This window comes from Halichoeres trimaculatus, unplaced genomic scaffold (assembly GCF_033239565.1).
Source record: "Halichoeres trimaculatus isolate MK-OKI-2021-1 unplaced genomic scaffold, fHalTri1.1 fHalTri1_scaffold_9, whole genome shotgun sequence".
Classification (NCBI taxonomy): domain Eukaryota; kingdom Metazoa; phylum Chordata; class Actinopteri; order Labriformes; family Labridae; genus Halichoeres; species Halichoeres trimaculatus.
In genome coordinates, this window is record NW_027437188.1 from 33,671,363 (window position 1) to 33,690,570 (window position 19,208).

The 19,208-nt window shown below is 42.4% G+C and overlaps 1 protein-coding gene across 3 annotated transcripts in view; it reads left to right on the plus strand.

Moving 5' to 3' along the window:
• Positions 1-19,208, plus strand: part of sptbn4b (spectrin, beta, non-erythrocytic 4b) — a 91,802-nt gene that overhangs the window by 24,529 nt on the left and 48,065 nt on the right. For all 3 annotated transcript variants that reach the window (XM_074680411.1, XM_074680413.1, XM_074680412.1), the window contains exons 5-24: positions 520-611; positions 715-795; positions 887-1,002; positions 1,100-1,212; positions 1,310-1,497; positions 1,628-1,745; positions 3,668-3,826; positions 3,951-4,253; positions 6,232-6,382; positions 6,658-6,794; positions 7,371-7,520; positions 8,768-9,136; positions 9,249-9,463; positions 9,547-9,684; positions 11,922-12,162; positions 12,241-12,399; positions 13,720-13,850; positions 13,945-14,170; positions 16,073-16,275; positions 17,111-17,201. In XM_074680411.1, coding sequence (XP_074536512.1) covers positions 520-611; positions 715-795; positions 887-1,002; positions 1,100-1,212; positions 1,310-1,497; positions 1,628-1,745; positions 3,668-3,826; positions 3,951-4,253; positions 6,232-6,382; positions 6,658-6,794; positions 7,371-7,520; positions 8,768-9,136; positions 9,249-9,463; positions 9,547-9,684; positions 11,922-12,162; positions 12,241-12,399; positions 13,720-13,850; positions 13,945-14,170; positions 16,073-16,275; positions 17,111-17,201 — 3,381 coding nt within the window. The remainder of the gene's footprint in view (positions 1-519; positions 612-714; positions 796-886; positions 1,003-1,099; positions 1,213-1,309; positions 1,498-1,627; positions 1,746-3,667; positions 3,827-3,950; positions 4,254-6,231; positions 6,383-6,657; positions 6,795-7,370; positions 7,521-8,767; positions 9,137-9,248; positions 9,464-9,546; positions 9,685-11,921; positions 12,163-12,240; positions 12,400-13,719; positions 13,851-13,944; positions 14,171-16,072; positions 16,276-17,110; positions 17,202-19,208) is intronic.

The following is a 19,208-nucleotide window of genomic DNA, read 5'->3' on the forward strand; positions in this document are numbered from 1 at the left end:
GTTCACTTTGTTCTGTATGGTTTGTTACTCCTATTGACATCTGGTGGTCAGTAAAATTTCACAGTGTTCCTATTTCTTTTTTAATTAAAAATTGCAGGAAAGAAATGTTTATGATGACAGTATCCTTTGTCATGTTGGACATACCATAGAATGACTTAGTGCTCCTGTTTAGTGAACAATGCAGAATATAAATATCCCCCCAAACAAAATTGCATGCTAAATCACAATCACAAAATTGGTCCAAAAAATGCAATTAGATTTTTTTATAGCCCTAATTTTACCCAGTTTCTCTTCTGACCAGGCGATGCACAACTTCAAACTGAATGACAGTGTGTCTAAGACACATGGAGGAGGAATAGATCCTCTGGATAATCTTATTCCAGGTTGCATCGGACCCAGTCATCTGTAATCAGAGGGATATATGCTTAAATCATGACAGTATTTTGCTTAAAGAGGATTACTCTCCTACAGGAGTTTAACTGTAGAACTGAACTGTTTCTTTCTGCTGTTCTTGTTTAGATCCAGGTGATCAAAATAGCAACGGAGGACAACCGAGAAACTCGTTCTGCCAAGGATGCCCTGCTGCTCTGGTGCCAGATGAAGACGGCAGGGTGAGCAGTCGCGTCAAAAACACTAACTACACCTGTGTAACAAACCAAATCAGGTTCATTAAGCTCCCTAAAAATCAGTTAAAGAGATTTCTCTGTGCTCCAGATATCCTGAGGTCAACATCCAGAATTTCACCACCTGCTGGAGAGACGGACTCGCCTTCAACGCCCTCATTCACAGACACAGGTGGGTAGATTCTTAACACACCCTGATGGGTTTCTTCCTGGTTGCAGGTTTTAAGAATTGCAAGCATAACGTGATCGTTTTTACCTTCCAGACCTGACCTGATAGAGTTCCACAAGCTAACGCGGTCCAATGCAACCCACAACCTCCAGCAAGCCTTCAACATCGCTGAGCAGCACCTGGGCCTCACCAAACTCCTGGACCCTGAAGGTGATTATGCCTCTTTTGATATCAGTTAATACACTCCTTTTTGAGCTGAATCAATATAAACCCTGTGCCATCTGTGTCTTGCCACCTTGCTGTGTAGATGTGAACACAGAAAACCCAGATGAAAAGTCCATCATCACCTATGTGGTCTCCTACTACCACTACTTCTCCAAAATGAAGGCTCTTATTGTGGAGGGCAAGAGGGTTGGCAAGGTAAGCACACGTCCAGAAACATCCCAGCTCCTAAAATATCTCCAGCTCTCATTGTTTGTTCGTCACTTCCTGTTCTTCTACCATCTCTCTGACTTAGGTGCTTGACAGTTGTATTGAAGCAGAGAAGGTCGTCAACCGCTACGAAGCTCTGGCGTCAGACTTGTTGGACTGGATCGAAAAGACCATCGCGGTCATCAGCAACCAGAAGTTTGCCAACTCTCTGACGGGAGTCCAGCAGCAGCTACAAGCCTTCACAACCTACTGCACCATCGAGAAGCCCATCAAGTACGTTTTAGAGCATGATAAAGCTTGATCTCCATGTTTTAGTCTTACACACCCCGGAGAGTGTATTCAGTTGGTTGACCTGTCGTAAAACAGCATAACTTATCATAAAATGTGTTTTTTTCCTGCTCAGGTTTCAGGAGAAGGGCAATCTCGAAGTGCTTCTCTTCACTATCCAAAGCAAACTCAGAGCCAACAACCAGAAACCCTACGTGCCTCATGAAGGGAAACTCATCTCAGACATCAACAAGGTCAGACAACCACCAGATGTGTTTTCTAGTTTATAATTGCTTTTTCACTGTTTACTGAAGAAAATAAGAACATTTCAGTCCCTGGATATCCTACATCTCAACTTAATTTCCAAAGTTGCTTTTATCCCCAACAATGGTTTGTTTCACCACCACAAAAATACAATTTTACCTAAAGAAAATCACTTTGATGGACGGTAAACAACTCCAAGCTTTGTTAGAAATCAGTGAGTGGATGGATGAAGTGAGGTCTCCACAAAAACTGCTCCCCCTGGTGGCTGGCTGCAGTATAAGTCAAAAACTCCATCTCCCCAGTCATTCCAGATGGGCTGTGGTCAAACTTTAAAAAATTAATACACCTGGTAGAAATGTTTCTGACGTCCGATTGTTGTGGTGATTTGAAGATATCATTTGGCTGTCTTGCATTCAGGTCCTCTTTTTTTCTGAAAAGTTTTGTTTTCATTAGTTATAAGAGGTTAAAAACAAGGTTTTACGTCACGTTTAACGATGATTGACAGCTGCTGTTCTTGTGTATTTTGTCTGGGATTGTAAAATATGTCAGGAGGTAGAGTCAAGAAGAGATTAGACTTTTAAAAGAAAAAACTTACTCAGATTCTCCCTCACAATTTCTACTGCACAGACTTTGGCAACCAATTGCTGCGCCTGTGATGGGGGAATTTTGGCTTCAAAACTGTACAGTGGTAAATGGCAAAGCCAGCTATCCACTTTATAAATAGTCTATGCCACTGTGTACACCAAGGAGCAGTTTAAGCACAAGCCACTCTATGTTTATGACTTAATCATCTGTGGTTACGTTCAGACTGAAATATTTAATACCTAAACCTTGGTCAATAAACCAGAAACCCTCCAAAACCAAAGACGAGCATAAAGACTGTTGGGTCTGAGACCTGGGTCATAAAAAAAGGACCCAGAAAACTACGTCCAGACACTGAGCTGCACCAAATCTCTCAGAATAATTAAGATTTAGTCTTTTAGGATTGGTAATTAACATAGTTTAACTATAAATATGAAATCTGTTTCTGTTAAACATATTATTTACCCTCCAAATTGAGTCCTGAGTGCTGTATTTGGTCATAACAATGGACTGTATAAAACATGGATGTAGTATCTGCTACGTCACTCATCTGTTCCTGATGCTGTGAGATGAAGCCATTTGATATGACCCCGGCTTGGGGCTTCCTTTCTAACAGCTACAGGGCACCCAATAGTCACGTGACCTGAGCTGTGCCTCTGATTGGACAGTCAAACGATCCAAATAACATCTAAACCCCTGAGCTAGAAAAAAAACTCACCACCATGCATTGTGTAATGATTGCGAAATCGGCGTTTCAGACCCAAACCGTCTTTTGAACCAGGCTGTTAACATGTTTTTGATGCCATAAAAGTCCGTTTTTATGGTCGTAGCCTCGGCTCCAAACCAGCTTTTCATTAAGTTCCACAAAATAAAACTGGATCCAGAGTTTCAGCAGTCAGTTTTTCCTATTTGCAGTCAAACCTGGTTAACAGAGGTCTCATTTTTAATAACTAGCAGCCACAGACAGCGCTTGTGTTTCAGTGTAAATTGTGACCCTGTTAAGGTAGCACGGTCACAGATAACTCCAAAACACCGGTAACGGTTGCGTTTCTGTATTTACACAGTCTACGGTCAAGACTCAGTAAATAATGACTCAGCATTTCTGACAACCGTCCACTGAACTACCAGACATTTTTATGCTGCCTACAGTTTTAACTTGTAGTCTAAAGAATCTCATCTGAATGAAGAAAGATAAAAGCTGAACTTTGTTGCTAAAATGCCTGTCAGTCTTCGTGATGGCGTAGGTTGTGAAGAAGTCTGTTCTTCTGTTTTTTCTTTTCCTTTATTTCACTTTAAAAAAATGACTTTTGATTGTGATTTTCTTACCCAGGCCTGGGAGCGGCTGGAGAAGGCAGAACATGAGCGGGGCGTGGCTCTGCGTAAGGAGCTGATTCGTCAGGAGAAGCTGGAGCTGCTGGCTCAGTGCTTCGACCACAAAACCACCATGAGACAAGCGTGGCTCAATGAGAACCAGAGACTGGTGTCACAGGTAGGCACGGGGAGTGACAAAGTTAACCTGCATTGAAGTTTATCACTACACTTTGACGAAATGAGAAGCTGTTAATTATTCTTTGTTTGACTGAGCTGAACATTCTGTTTTTTACTTCTTTCAGGATAACTTTGGGTACGACCTTCCAGCAGTTGAGGCAGCGATGAAGAAACATGAGGCTATCGAGGCCGACATTGCATCATATGAAGAGCGAATAGGCGTGGTGGTGGAACTGAGCGCAGAGATGGAGTCCGAGGGATACTACGACATACGGCGCATCCTGGCACGAAAGGAGAACATCCTGGGTCAGTGGAGTCTGCTGAAGGAGCTGGTGGCTGGGAGGAGGACCCGGCTGGAGAAGAACCTGGCTCTGCAGAAGACTTTCCAGGACATGGTTTACATGATCGACTGGATGGAGGACACACAGGTACCTGGAGATACCAAGAGGGATGAGTTCAAAATATAACTGCAAGTTTGTAATGTGTGTGTGTGTGTGTGTGTGTGAAAAACAGCATTTCCCTCCTTAAGTGAGTCACATGACCAGCTGCACTGAGCTCCTAATGAGTGTGTGACAGTATCAGCAACTGCTGCAGAGGGAGTGAAATTCACAAAAGTTTTGCAAACAACTCCTCATAGATGACACAATTTAACCCAAATCACTGCAGAAATGTGATATTTTTGTAGGAATTTTTGTCAGGACTCAATTTTTGTCATTTCTAAAGCTGTACGACTTTTACTTTTGGGTCTAGAGGCCCTAATGTGGCAGCCTGCGTGGTGCTGTTTCCTCTGTTCGTATTCATTCTGATACAGGGAGCTGAGAGGGCTGCTTATGAGTTTAACGACTTTCAGGGCTCGCCATTCAAAAACCGTTTGAGAAACAACAAAATCCTTAAGAACTTTTGTAAAGCAGGGTCCAGGCTGTCATTTGAGCGATTTTCAAGCTGATACCACTTATGGTTTCGGAGGAGATATTTTTTGAAAAACTGTGAGAAATGTGATGAAACATTATTTTGAAAGGCAAATTGCCGGCTTCCTCTTGGAGATTGGTCAAGGGTGTCTGTGCATGATTTTGTGCATCTCAAAGAGACAAACATTTTGATGTTAGTTTGATCTCTGTACGACATTCCTACTGGAAACTAGATGCATTTTAGTGAGCCTAGGTGGCACTACAAAGCAAATTATGGGTTACTGGGGATCCAGTTAGATATCACATCAAATTTTTTGCCGATCCTGAGGTATGTGCCTATTTTGGTGAGTTTTTGAGCACGTGTAGGGAGTCAAATTAGAGCTGAAAGACCGGATGGAAAAATAAGACAGGAGCAGGAACAATAGTGTTCTAGCTCTTGAGGCGAGGACCCTGATTAAAGGTCCTCGCCCTCTCGCCGGTCCCTCATGCCCGCCTTGACTGTGAAGAATTTACCTCCACCACCAGGGTTTCATCCCTTTCTGGCCCTCTTAGTGCAGTAACAGTTGATACCATGTATTATATCCTCTGCTGAGTCACATGACCAGCTGCACGGAACTCCTAATCAGTGTGTGACATCATCACGGAACTGCTGCAGAGGGAAGGGTGAAATTTCTTCACAAAAATTTTGGAAACAACTCCTCACAGAGGCCACAATTTTACCCAAATCTGTGCAAAAAATGATATTCTTGTCGGAAATTTTGTGAGGAATCCAACCATGTTATTTTAAAAGTTGTAAGACTTTTACTTTTATGTCTAGAGGACCAAATGGGCAGCCTGTCTGGAGCTCAAACTTTAATCCTATTCATTTTTAATGGAGGTGCTGAGAGGGTTTCTTTGGAGTACCCCGACTTTGAGGGCTCGCCATTTGAAAACCAGGTCTGAAACATCTAAGTCCCGCACAACTTTTGTAAAGCAGGGTCTAGTCTCTCATGTAAGCCAATTCCAAGCCGTTACTTTTTATGGTTTCGGAGGAGATAATTTTTGCAGAAAGGGTAAAAATGCAGGGATATCTTATTTTGAAAGGCAATTTGCTGGCTTCCTGTGCAAGATAGAGCTGGGTGCCCCCTACCTTTTGGTGCGTCCCAATGAGAAAATGTTGGATTCACCTCTCTACGACATTCCTACCACCGTTAGAGCCATTTTGGCATGTTTTTGAGTGCTAAGGTGGCACTAGAGAGCATATTATAGGAAGTTGGGGGTCATGGTTGGTATCATATCGACATTTTTGGCGCTCATTATGTGTGTGCCAATTTTGGTGAGTTTTCAAGCATGTTCAGGGGGTCTAATAAGCAACTTAGTATTCAGAAAGAAACTGACGAAAAACAACAGTTTTCTGGCTCTTGCCAGAAGGTGCCCTCTTCCTTTGGGGCGAGCATCCTAAAAATGAGTCCTGTACATTAAAACTCACTCTCCCTGTCATCCTCTCACTTGATCTCAGGTGCAGCTGCTGTCAAAAGACTTTGGGAAGCATCTTCTGGAGGTGGACGACCTGCTGCAGAAACACAGCCTGCAGGAAGCGGACATAACCGTGCAGGCAGAGAGGGTGGAGATCCTCAACACTGCTGCTCTCAAATTCACCACTATCGAAGGTTAACAACAGTCCTAATAGTCTTAGAAGTCCTCTTTGTGTTCACTTCAGCTCTAATGTGCAAAACTTTAGAGGTATTGTAGAGTCTGTTTTCCAAACTTGCATGAAAAACACGGTTGAATTTGTGACAATCAGTTTGATTGAAGGTGAGAGCAAATAAAAAACATGCTCTGTAATTTTTATGTTAAAGATTTTGACGTCATATATCAAAGATTTGATGGAAAGGTGTAAGAATCTTGACAAGGCTTTTACTGTAAACCTTTTTTTGTCCCCCAGGCTACCAACCCTGCGACCCTCAGGTGATCTGTAACCGCGTCAACCACGTGTCGTCGTGTCTGGAGGAGCTGAAACAACTGGCAGCTAAAAAACGCTCTGAGCTTGAAGAGTCGAGACAGCTGTGGGCTTTCTTTCAGGTGAGACCGGCCAACCTGATAAAGCTGATGATGAGTTAAAGTTGTTAGTTTTAGATTTTCAAAAGATTTGAATTTTCATTGTTGTTTTTATTGTTTTATTGTTGTTTTCATGCTTTTACTGTAACACACAGCACTTTAAGTTTTCTCTGAACTTTCATCCTCCTTTGGTAAGAATATTGTTTTTACTTAACCTCTGTGTCTGTATGGCTGCAGTAGTTGACGACACTCTCTTGTTCGCGTGGCGTTTCCTGGACCTCACCCTCCCAGCTACACCACATCCTCCAAACACTTTTTTTTCGAGGTTGAAATGGTGTTAGCCTCATTTTAACCTTTTATTCCAGAAACAATTATCATTTGACCACAGATCAGCAGTTAACAAATCCCTCTTTTAGATCCGTCTCCCTAATTTCCTTCACTTTTGAAAGTGTGTTTCAACGAATCTGTCACACTTTATTTCTTTCAGGCTCAGATCAGCCTCTTTTTGTTTGTTTTTCCTGTTTCTGCTTTCTTCTTTTACAAATAGACACGTGTCTTTAAATCTAAAGTTGTCCTGTTTGTCTCTCTGTGGTCTTTCAGGAGCTGGAGGAGTCGGCGGCCTGGATCCGGGAGAAGAGCTCCATCCTGGGGGCTCAGGGTTATGGGAAGGACCTGAGCAGTGTGTTGAGGTTACTTCAGAAACACAAGACGCTGGCAGGAGAACTGCTGGCTCACCGGTCACTGCTGCAGGTGTGTGTTTCACATTAATTTGTGTGTTATAAGGGAACAACCTGCTACCGTAATTTCCGGACTATTGGGCCTGATGACGCCAGATGAAACCCCTGGGCGAATTGTGTCAGAAACTTGTGCGTACATAGAAAAAGAAAAGTAAAAGAAAATACTTTATTTATCCCCGAGGGGAAATTCAGGAGTCACTGCAGCAATCAAGAAAACAAAAGTAAGAAAGTGTATAGAAAGTGCAAAAAGCTCCATAAGAAAATAGATGCTGACAGCTTGTCCATCATTGTCCAGTCAACCAGTCTCCACCTCCACAGGGTCCAGGACTGAGCTTCTTCAGCAGTCTGTTCAGTCTCTGTCTCCTGGATCCTGTCTGCTCACAGCAGGTGAAGCTCTTCCAATGTGGCGTTGGTGTCTGATGTTAGCTCTGTTAGCCATGTCTGTGAATAGCATGATGCTACTCTGCCTTCTGGTATTCCCTCTATTGCTGGGTTAGCATGGCTAGCTTGTCCATCTTATTGGAGATAGATCTTACGTTCCCAATAATGATGGATGGAAGGACAGGTCCATGTCGTCACTTCTTAGCTCACACCTAAGAACCAGCACGTTGTCCTCACCTCCTTCTCCTTAGCTTGTGGGAAACATCAGGCCTTGCACCATTTAGCATTGACATGTTACAGGCTGCTAACAGCTGATTTCACATGTAAACAATGCAGCCATGGTTACATGTAGGATCTCCAGACAAACACAGGAGCAAAAACAGTAAAAATATCACTGAAGACAAAACCAGTTTGGTGTCCACGACCAAAAAATGAACCATACAAAGTAATGATCCACTCCAAATACACGTAAATTATCTTCAAAAATTCGCCTGTAACTTTTCTAACCTGGGCGCTGGATTACGGCGGTCAGAGTTTGTTAATTTTGCATTAAATTACATCATATGTACCCGTGTTTCTCCTCCTCACCAGGGGTCGCTCTGTCTTTCCCTTCAAAGATAATGGGAGATAACTGTTGCTTAATGAGTACAACCTAAAGAACGCCCCCTGGCGGCAGTTTTGAACAGTTTGAATCTCTGTTCATCTTTCTAACTTTGAGAATACAGACTATAGTTTTTGCATCATAGAATTGCTTTCATGTTTTATTTATTTCATACCAAAACAGAACAGGATGAACTTCTGGCCTGTTATCTGCACATACCGTTTGTGTTAATGGGAAATGTAATCACTGGTAACTCTTTATCCCACTGTTTCCTCCAGAACACCATGAAGCGAGGGAAGCAGATCCTGAGTGAGAAGTGTTTTGGCACGGCAGGGATCCAGGAGCACATCATGGACGTGAAGAGCGAGTGGAAGAGGCTGGAGGACCAAGCGGCGCAGCGTCTGGGTCACCTGCAGGAGGCGGTGACCTTTTTTCAGTTCTCCACTGAGACGGACGACCTGGTGGCTTGGCTGCAGGACGCTTACCGCCTGGTCTCCAGTGAAGACTTTGGACACGATGAGTACTCCACGCAGTCACTGCTGAAGAAGCACAGAGGGGTCAGCGAGGCCATCGACAAACACCGCGTGCACGTAGTGGCACTGCGCAAACACATGATGGCGCTGCCTCTGCAATACAGAGAACAGGAAGTGGGTGAAAGGAGATTTTTCTTCTTTCTTTGTCTTAAATCTTTTTTCTCTTTTCCCCTTTGTGTACTTGTTCTAACTCCACTCCTGTCTCTGTGCCGTGTCTCACCTGCAGGAGTCCCAGGTGCGTATGGGGGAGGTGGAGCAGCTTTACACCGAGGTGATCGAAGTGGCGGTGCTGAGACAGCAGTGGCTCCACGACGCCCTCGCAGTCTACCGCATGTTCAGTGAAGTCAACGCCTGTGAGCTGTGGATCGATGAGAAGGAGCAGTGGCTGAACAAGATGGAGATCCCCGAGAGACTGGAGGACGTGGAGGTGGTGGCACACAGGTGAGAAAACCAGAGGAAGAGGAGAAGGAAGAGTTTCTGAACTCTACACACTGTCTTATCACTTTTAATAATCTGTGTTTCAGGTTTGAGAGTCTGGACCAGGAGATGAACAGTCTCATGGGACGGATCCTGGATGTTAACCAGATAGTTCAGCAGCTCCTGGATGGAGGTCACCCTTCTTCGACTGAGGTCAGAGGATGTCAGGACCACCTTAACTCCAGGTACTGAAACAGTGACGGCAACAAAATCTGCATTTACAGGCGCTGTGGGGACTATCTAGAAAGTAGCATTAAGAAATAAACAGTTTTAGCGCTGATAATCTCATTTTTAAATTTTGTATTATGATCAGACATAAATATGGAAGTGAGACTGGGGTTTTAAAATTAATCTTTAAAATAAAAAAGACAGTGAAGAGAGATTTGTGTTCGTCTGACGAGTTGATTTAAGCTAACGTCTGCCCAGGCCGGACCTCTTGATACGTGTCCCACTCTTACTCACCGGCCGCTGTGACGTCTGGCAGCAGAGCCCATGACGGCCGGGTGTCCATGAGTCTTGTGACCTTGGCACGTCGTGTCGCTCTCAGGGTGACCATCTGTGTTGGCTACCTCAGTCACATTGTGGGCAGCCAAGAGCAGAAACGAGAACAAACATTCAAATAAACATCTCTGTCTCTCCTCATCGTGGTTACTCACCAAGTTTGACTTTTAAAAATTTAACTTAAGCCTAATGAAAATATCTAACAATGATTAATAAATTCAGCTCCAAACTATGTCTTCTGCATCTTATAATGGATCATATTTATATAACATCTGTTAGAATAAGAAGCTAAAACAGTGACTAATGTTTGGCTCTGAAAATAAAATTTTGCATTGAAAACAAAACAAAATGTAACTGAAAAAAAGAAACAATGACATTAAAACACATATATTTTAAAAAATATATATGTATACTGTAACACCGGCCACTTTATCAGGTAGACCTTGCTGGTACTGGGTTGGACCCCCTTTTGCCTTCAGAACTGCCTTAATCCTTGGTGGCATAGATTAAACAATGTCCTGGAAACATTCCTCAAAGAGTTTGGTCCATATTGACATGATAGCATCACACAGTTGCTGCAGATTTGTCGACTGAGCATCCATGATGAGAATCTCCCGTTCCACCACATCCCAAAGGTGCTCTATTGGATTGAGATCTGGGGACTGTGGAGGACATTTGAGTACAGGGAACTCATTGTCATGTTGAAGAAAGCAGTCTGAGATGATTCCAGCTTTATGACATGGAGCGTTATCCTGCTGGAAGTAGCCATCAGAAGATGGGTACACTGTGCTCATAAAGGGATGGACATGGTCAGCAACAATACTCAGGTAGGCTGTGGACTTTAAACCATGCTCAGTTGGTACTAAGGGGCCCAAAGTGAGCCAAGAAAATATCCCCCACACTATTACACCAGCAGCAGCAGCCTGAACCGTTGATACAAGGCAGGATGGATCCATGCTTTCATGTTGTTGAGGCCAAATTCTGACCCTACCATCTGAATGTGGAGCAGAAATCCAGACTCATCAGACCAGGCAACGTTTTTCCAATCTTCTATTGTCCAGTTTTGGTGTTGCTGTGTGAATTGTAGCCTCAGTTTCCTGTTCTTAGCTGACAGGAGGGTCACCCGGTGTGGTCTTCTGCTGCTGTAGCCCATCTGCCTCAAGGTTGGACGTGTTGTGTGTTCAGAGATGCTCTTCTGCAGACCTCGGTTGTAACCAGTGGTTATTTGAGTTACTGTTGCCTTTCTATCAGCTCCAACCAGTCTGTCCATTCTCCTCTGACCTCTGGCATCAACAAGGCATTTTGTCCCACAGAACTGCTGCTCACTGGATATTTTCTCTTTTTGGGACCATTCTCTGTAAACCCTAGAGATGGTTGTGGGTTAAAATCCCAGTAGATCAGCAGTTTCTGAAATACTCAGACCAACAACCATACCACGTTTAAAGTCTCTTAAATCACTTTTCTTCCCCATTCTGATGCTCGGTTTGAGCTGCGGCAGATCGTCTTGACCATGTCTACGTGCCTACCCCAGTTTCATCTTTAAGATGACTTCTGCAGCTCTGAGGTCAGAGTCACTGAGCAGTCTTTGTTTCTGCCCGCTGAGAGCTCTGTCTGCCTTCCTGTGACTCCACCATTACCTCATTATGGTCAAAGGATGTGTGCATGTGTGTGTGTGTGTAATTCTTGGCTGGGTGGGTGTGCATTGAGACATGTTGGAGCAGAATCAGGAGAACATATTGTGAGACGATATGTGAGGCCTGAGCTGAAACCCGGTAAACAGAATCAACAACATCACATGACCCAAGGAGGTTGCGTCATCACGGCGCCGGTGTTTACATCACTTTTTCCATTCTTAACTTGTTTAATCAATATTTTCAGGTTGCTGAACATTCATCCTTTCTTTTCTGGTTTACATCTCCAGGTGGAACAGCATCGTGGAGCTGGTGGAGCAGAAGAAAGATCAGCTGGACTCGATGTTGCGCCTTCAGAACTACCTGCTTGAGTGTGCTGAGATCAAGTCCCAGATCCAGGACAAGAGAAAAGCCATCGACGCCACTCAGTACATGGGCAGTGACTTGGGAGGAGTCCTGGCTCTGCAGAGACGCCTCTCCACCATGGAGGGCGCTCTGTCTGTCCTGGAGCCCAAACTGCTGCATCTACAGGTATCACAGGAGCCATGGGAAAATACACTGTGAAGGATTGTGGGTATCTTCACCTGTGTTTACTTGAACTTTATGCAGGAAGAAGCTGAGTATTTGGCCACGGCCCATGCAAGTCGGGCCATGGAGGTGCTCGTCCCGTTTGATGGCATCAGTGTGGAGTGGGAGGAGCTGAAACGCACGCTGCAGGGCTGTGAGGACTCCTTGATGGTGGCCAGCAGACTGCAGAGCTTCATACAGGTATGGAGGGAGAAATCCACTCTGTTCGACTCCTGAACGTAGTCAGTGGACGCTGACTCTGCATCTCACGCAATCTCAGGAATCCTCCATGAAAGGAGGGAGTTCAACGATGGAAATTTGTCCTATTGCTTCGGGTTACATGTTGATTGAAGCTTTAAATCTGTAAAGTTACTCGTAACAGATATGTCTCAGTGCACCGGGCTGTGAGGAACACTAAACAGTCTGCTCACCTTCTGGCCCAGTATGCACATTCAGCCATTAAACAAACGGGACCATTAGTCCTAAGGTTGTGTTATGGCTGCAGCATTAGTTGGACGACTGCAAATAATTGTGGAGTTAACTAATTACACCATGAAAGAGACACAGGTGCAGATTATAGAGGTGTCCCAGTCCGATATTGATATCGTATATTGGTCCGATATCAGCAAAAAAACAAGTATCAGTATCGTTTTGGAATGCATCTAAAATCTCCGATATAAGCAGTTTCTGTTACCCATTGGTTAATAATAAATGGGTCAGTTTTTCCTCATACCTACTGTTGCTGACTACTGTTCTTTGTTTGAATAATATCACTTAATCAAGCCTTTTCTAACATGACAGACATGCAACAAAATAAGTAAAAAAAGTATGCATGTTTAATGCTGATATCGTATCGAATTAATATCGGTATCGGCCAATTCTCAATGCTGCAGTATCGGTATCTATCAGAAGTGAAAATGTAATATCGGGACATCCCTAGCAGATTATGTCATATTTAAGGGGAACCCCTTGGAAAACCCCATGAAATAAACTCAAACTGAGCATGTCTACCACTCATAAACTGTAATAAACCTGGCAAATAGTCACAGTGTTACTGAGATAAGATCAAGAAAACATTTTTCAGAGGAAGAAATTGAGATTTTATTACAAGAATACACAAACATCTGTTATCAGTGAGTCAATCAGGTAAATAAAGAGAAAGAGAAAGTGTGGCGATCTTGAACAGAGTTAATGTGTGTGGTGTTTCTGAGCGCACAGTAGAAAACCTCAATAATAAAATCAGAAATATGAAAGTTGCTTTGAGGAACAAGCACTGCAGTACCTCGATGAATAACTCTTAAAGCAGTTTATGAACTCCAACACATCTTGGAAGGACCCAGACATTTAAAAGCAAAGAGCGAATCAAACCTTGAAACTGACGGCAGTGAGCCTCGCTGGTTTGAGACTTTGTTTGTCTCCCTTATCTCATCTGTTCACTGATATTGCCTTTAAGATCCAAAAATGTAAAAAAAAAACACCAACAAAATAATAAAAATCTTGTCCCTTCCCCCTTCCCGTTAGGACCTGGACTCATTCCTCACCTGGTTGGTCCAGACCCAGACGTCTGCAGCCTCAGATCAGCTGCCCAACGATCTCGAGGAGGCCGAGAAACTCATCAACAAACACGCTGCCCTTAAGGAGGAGATCGGACGGTGATTGACTCAAAGATTTCTGACTTCAGATGAGAAGATGTCTCAGTAAACCTCAGAGAGTAATCACAGCTGTGTCTGTTGTTTTCTGGTGCAGTTATGAAGAGGACTACGAGCGTCTGCAGGCCATGAATGAGCTGCTGGAGTCTGAGGAGGCTCCTCTCCCTCAGGCCGCCCTGCAGCAGTGGCTCCAGAAGCTGGACGTGGGCTGGAACAAGCTGCTGGAGATGTGGGAGAGCAGGAGAGAGGTTCTGGTCCAGGCGCACATTTTCCACCTGTTCCTGCGGGACGTCAAACAGGCCGAGTCCTTCCTCAACAACCAGGTGAGACAAACCAAGACCGACTGTCGTTTTTAGCTGCTTCACCAGGTTTAAAGGAAAAGCAGCGGTTCTACTTTTTTAGGGCCTCTTTAAGCTAATGTTTTTGTTTTCCCAGCTGCCTGTAAAATAGGGCTGCAACGATTAGTCGACATAGTTGACTCGTCAGCTAAAAAAAATTCACCGACATTATTTTTAATAGTTGACGCATCATATTATTGTTTTTGTTGTTGTTGTTACATGGTGAAATTAAATACCAGGGGGTAATGCTCATCTGTAACTTAAGTTCACTGCAGGAGGCTCCACGTTAACAGATACTTTTATGGGAACCTGATTTAGAGAGTCTCCTTCTCTTTCAGCTTTCAACAGTGTGTACATTTCATTGATAAAATCTGAGCTAGAATTCCTTCATCTTTTGTTCAGAATCAGCTCCTATCACAGGTAACTGGCTCCACCTCCTTCTCATTCATCCCCGCAGCGTCTCAGAGCTTTAACACAGTCGGACGCTGAGAGTCTTCTGACTTCAGCGGGGAAGCGTAGAGTAGGCTGTTCCACTGTGGAAACTGGGCGGTCATTGGATAAACGCTGGGCTTTGTCCCGCCCATCGGACGCTCAGCGTCTCTGGGGGTCTATGAGGCAGTGGGCTGGCCTGGACGCTGGGCTTCTGCATGATGATTGGATGATCTGTCTGAGGCTGAATCCCTTTTTGATTGACAGTGAAATGAGCCAGTCAGCGATCTTGAAGTATAGACCTCCACAGGAGCATCTTCTGAGTTTTACAGTCAGTTGTTCTGGACTGATTCAGAGGCTGTTTTGATCCCCATCGAGTTTACTTTTCTTAAAAACGACGAGCGTTGTGTTTAAAGATTCTCTCTCTTTTCACCAATAAGCAGCTACAGCTGCGGAGCTTCTCCCTTCAAACAAGCCGACACGGAGGGTAGAAGTTACGTTTATATAAATAAACAAACTTATGATGTAGGCCGGAAAAAAATGAGCCTCCCCTCCTTGACTGACCACCACTTATTCACCACCGCCACTGGATCATACAGAGAGCTAAGCAAGCCCCAATGAGCAACTAAACATTAGAAAACAAGCCCAAAGTCACTAAGGCCTCATTCATGCAACGATGTTTCATCTGAAAACGCTCAAACACAGTAAAAAAAACTGTGTTTACACGGAAACGCCGAGGGACTGAGAATGCTGTAGTGAGCATGCCAGGTGTGAAGTCGGCGCTATAACCGTCTTGTCCAGAAGCAGCTTTTGGTAGATCTCCACTGAAGTAGAGTTGGGCCGATCATGTTGTGTATTGGGGAATACTAAGTTAAAAAGTGGAGCAACAGATGCACATTTTGTTAAAGACAGTCAGCAGATTCAGCAGATTGAGCCACACAAACACAACACGGCAGTCATGAATGAAATAAAGAGAAACAAACAAACATGGCACAGGGCTGACCAATCAGAGGTGAGAACCTAACTGAGTAAATGCAGTGAAAAGGCAATCCACAGGTTGAATTTTAAAGGTCTGCACATTTTAAAGGCCAAATTAGGTTGAAACAAAATAATCGTGATTAATCGACTAATTGAAAAAAAAAAAAAAGATTAGTTGACATTAAAGTAATCGGTAGTTGCAGCCTTACTGTAAAACAGACTCAAATCTTCCTCACTGTGCTGATTTTTCCTCTTGAATCTTTTTCTTCAGATGGCAGAAAACACACGTCATTCTTTAGGATTAAAATGATCTTAAAAACGTCAGTTGAGCTGTTTCTCATCACAATAACGTCCTCATAAAGTCTCTGAAGAGACTTTCTGAAGTTTTTTTCATAATTTATTTGCAGCTCTTTACATTTTTATAAGTCCAGACCTCTTGACTTCTTCCTGTCGCTCTTCTCTCTCCATCTCCATCTTCAGGAGTCGGCCCTGGCTCATGTGGAGCTTCCAACCACTGTGGAAACCGTTGAAGCCGCAATAAAGAAACACAAGGACTTCACCACCACCATGGAGCTGAACCTGCACCGGATCAAAGCTGTGATCGAGGCTGGAGAGAGTCTGATCAGCCAGAGTAACATCTACTCAGAGCGCATCAAGGAACGCATCGACACGCTCGCTAACAGGTACCACAAACACGCAAAGAATAAGCTTCCTGTAACTTCCTCTGATGTTTTTATTTTATGTGTTTTTCAGTTTAAGTTTTCCTCTTCACATCAGATCGAGCTAACTTTGGCTCTGTTCAGACAAACGACCAACTGCCACTCCACACTTTGTCCCGCGTGTACGTTGCGCTGGTTTTAAAACGTTCTGCAGCTGTTCAGAGACAAAGTGACGAGAATAAAAAGAACAATAAGAACTAAAGAGCCAAAAACAGAAGCACTGCCGAGTTTAAAGGGAACAAAACACAGAAAACAGAGACCTCTGTGTGTTCAGGCCAACGCTGACTCCTCACCGTGAAATCTGTGTGATAGCTGAGGTGGTGTGTGTGTGTAAGTGTGTGTGTGTGAGGTGGGGGGCTGGGTGCTGTGTGTGTGTTTGTCCAACAGTGGTAATGTGGAAAACCATATGGGCTTTAGATTTAATTTACATAATTTAAATCATCTGACGTTTATTTTCTCTCAGGGGAACAAATGAAGGAGTACGGAGCAACATCATTATTTTAACACTGTCGTTGTGTCATTAATCATTTCACTTTTATGCTAATTAACTGGTTTAAAACAGGTACAACTGGTCTAATTTGTTGTTTTCTACAAAAATGTCATCACACATAATTTCCCAAGTGACACCATAAGTGTTCAGGGTGTGTGTTGATTTTTTCTTTATAAAATGTGTAAAGTAAAAAAACAACCAGGAAGCTCATGCTGTAAAGATTTTTGATTTTGAAAAGTATCACGTGTATGTATATTTATTTCCTTTGATAACAGTGATGATGGTCATTTCCTGTTCTTTCCTTCTCAGGGGAAACCAGAACAGAGAGCTGGCTCAGCGCTGGCTGGACAAACTGAACGACCAGTGGGAGCTTCAGAGGTTTCTTCAGGACTGTCATGAGGTAGGAGGCAAAAAACTGGGTTTATTGGTTTATTTTATGGTAAAAAAGGATAACTAAAGGAAATAAAATTACAAAGAGAAAATAAAAAACAATACAACACAGAGCCGAATAAATGCAAAAGTTGTACTCAAATAGAGCATTTTTTTTAGATACAAAAAATTAAATGTTAAAAAAAATACAAAAAATTTGAATATTACAAAATCAAAAAAAAATATCAAAAGTTACAATAAATAGAGCATTTTTTTAAATACTAAATTTAAATGTTAAAAAAAAAAAAATTAGATACTACACAATCAAAAAAACAATAAAAAATCACAATAAATAGAGCAATTTTTTAAAATACAAAAAAATTATGTTGAAAAATATAAAAAAAATGTAAGTATTACAAAATAAAAAATAAATAAATAAATAAAAAGAGCATTTTTTTAAAAACTTAAAAAAAATACAATAATTTGAAAACAATAAGTTAATAAAGTTTTTTAAAAAGTAAGTTAAATGAAACAGAGTACAGAAAAAAAAAGTTTTTCGAGCAAAAAAAAGATGAGGTAGAGCAGAAAATCAAAAGAAAATAATCGAATTTAGAATTATTTTATGTAACATAAAAATTAAAATTCAAAAGTAATTCAAATAATAAATAACAAAAAATAAAGATAGAAAATTAACAAAAATAAAGATGAAAAAAAGGTTTTAAGTTTAAAGTAAAAATTAAATTAAATGTTAAAAATGAAAATGCATAAATCAATATAACATGCAGAAAATATAAAAACACAAAGAAAATGATAATTAGGGCAAAAAATAAAAACACAAAAATATGAAATCACAAAACTTCAAACTTAACATAAAATTTAATGAAACTTAAAAAATAAAAAAATCAACAAATTAAAAAAAAAGAAAAAAATAATTCAACATAACTAAAAAAGCAGTTAAACTTGCTTGATGAAAAAGTCTGATGTCAGAAAAAATCTAGAGGGTTGTAATTTCTCCATCACTCTTCTTCTGGCAAATACAAAATCACTTTTTGGTGACCTCTAGAGGCAAATTAAGGTAACCACATTAACTTTTCACATCAGGAATGCTGAGGAATCACATCAGCTTAAATATAAACTCCTTCTTAGGTCATCAATGTCGCAGAAAATAAAAAGATTCCCACACCAGGATCAGCCAATCAGCAGCCCTTTCCTGACCTGTGACAGTATTAGGTCGCTGTTTTCTAATTAAAGATGGTTGATCTTTGAGGAGTTCATACACACAGATAAGGTTTCAGTTTTTCAGCAGTTTGATAGTTTAATATCACTGATGTCGTCGTGTTGCTCACCTCTACCCTGGCCCCTCCTCGCCCTCCCGGCCCTGCAGAGTCATCGGCGTCTTTCTGGGCCAAAACCTTGTTTAGTTTCAGCAACTTTCTCTCTTTGACTCTCCTGAATAATTCAGCTGCACTGCTCTTCATCACTAATTCAGAAGAGGAAGAGTGTATCTCGGCGTGTACTGTACATCAGTGTGTGCATCTGTCAGCGTGAGTGTGTGTGTGAGTGTGTGTGTCATCTGTATACAGTATCTGTCTGCTCCTATGCGGTATGCCTGGTCTGTAAAAATACAGCACGAGTGCACTAAGAGTCTTCCCCTGCCTGTGTGTGTTAGTGTGTGTGTGTATGTGTATGTGTGTGTGTGTGTGTGTCCGTCCCACAGAGGGGGAGTGACACTGCGTCAGACTGGAGGAACCTGAGCCTGGGTGTGTTCCTCTGTTGAGTCAAAGCTGCATCCTCGCTGCTGTTTGCTGCTTCACGCTGAGCTGAGCTGAGCCACCACATCCAGAGTCTCTTTCTTTAATCTCCAGGATTAAAAACACGTTTCACCTCATTTTTCTCAAAATCTCTTATCTATAGTCTGAGTGGATGAAATAATGTCCCTAGATGGAGCTGCTCTCTCAGAAATAAAAATTAGAGACAGTAGAACAGAAATACTGAAGGATGAGCAGGAGTTACTACAGAGCTGATAAAGGTGATCTTT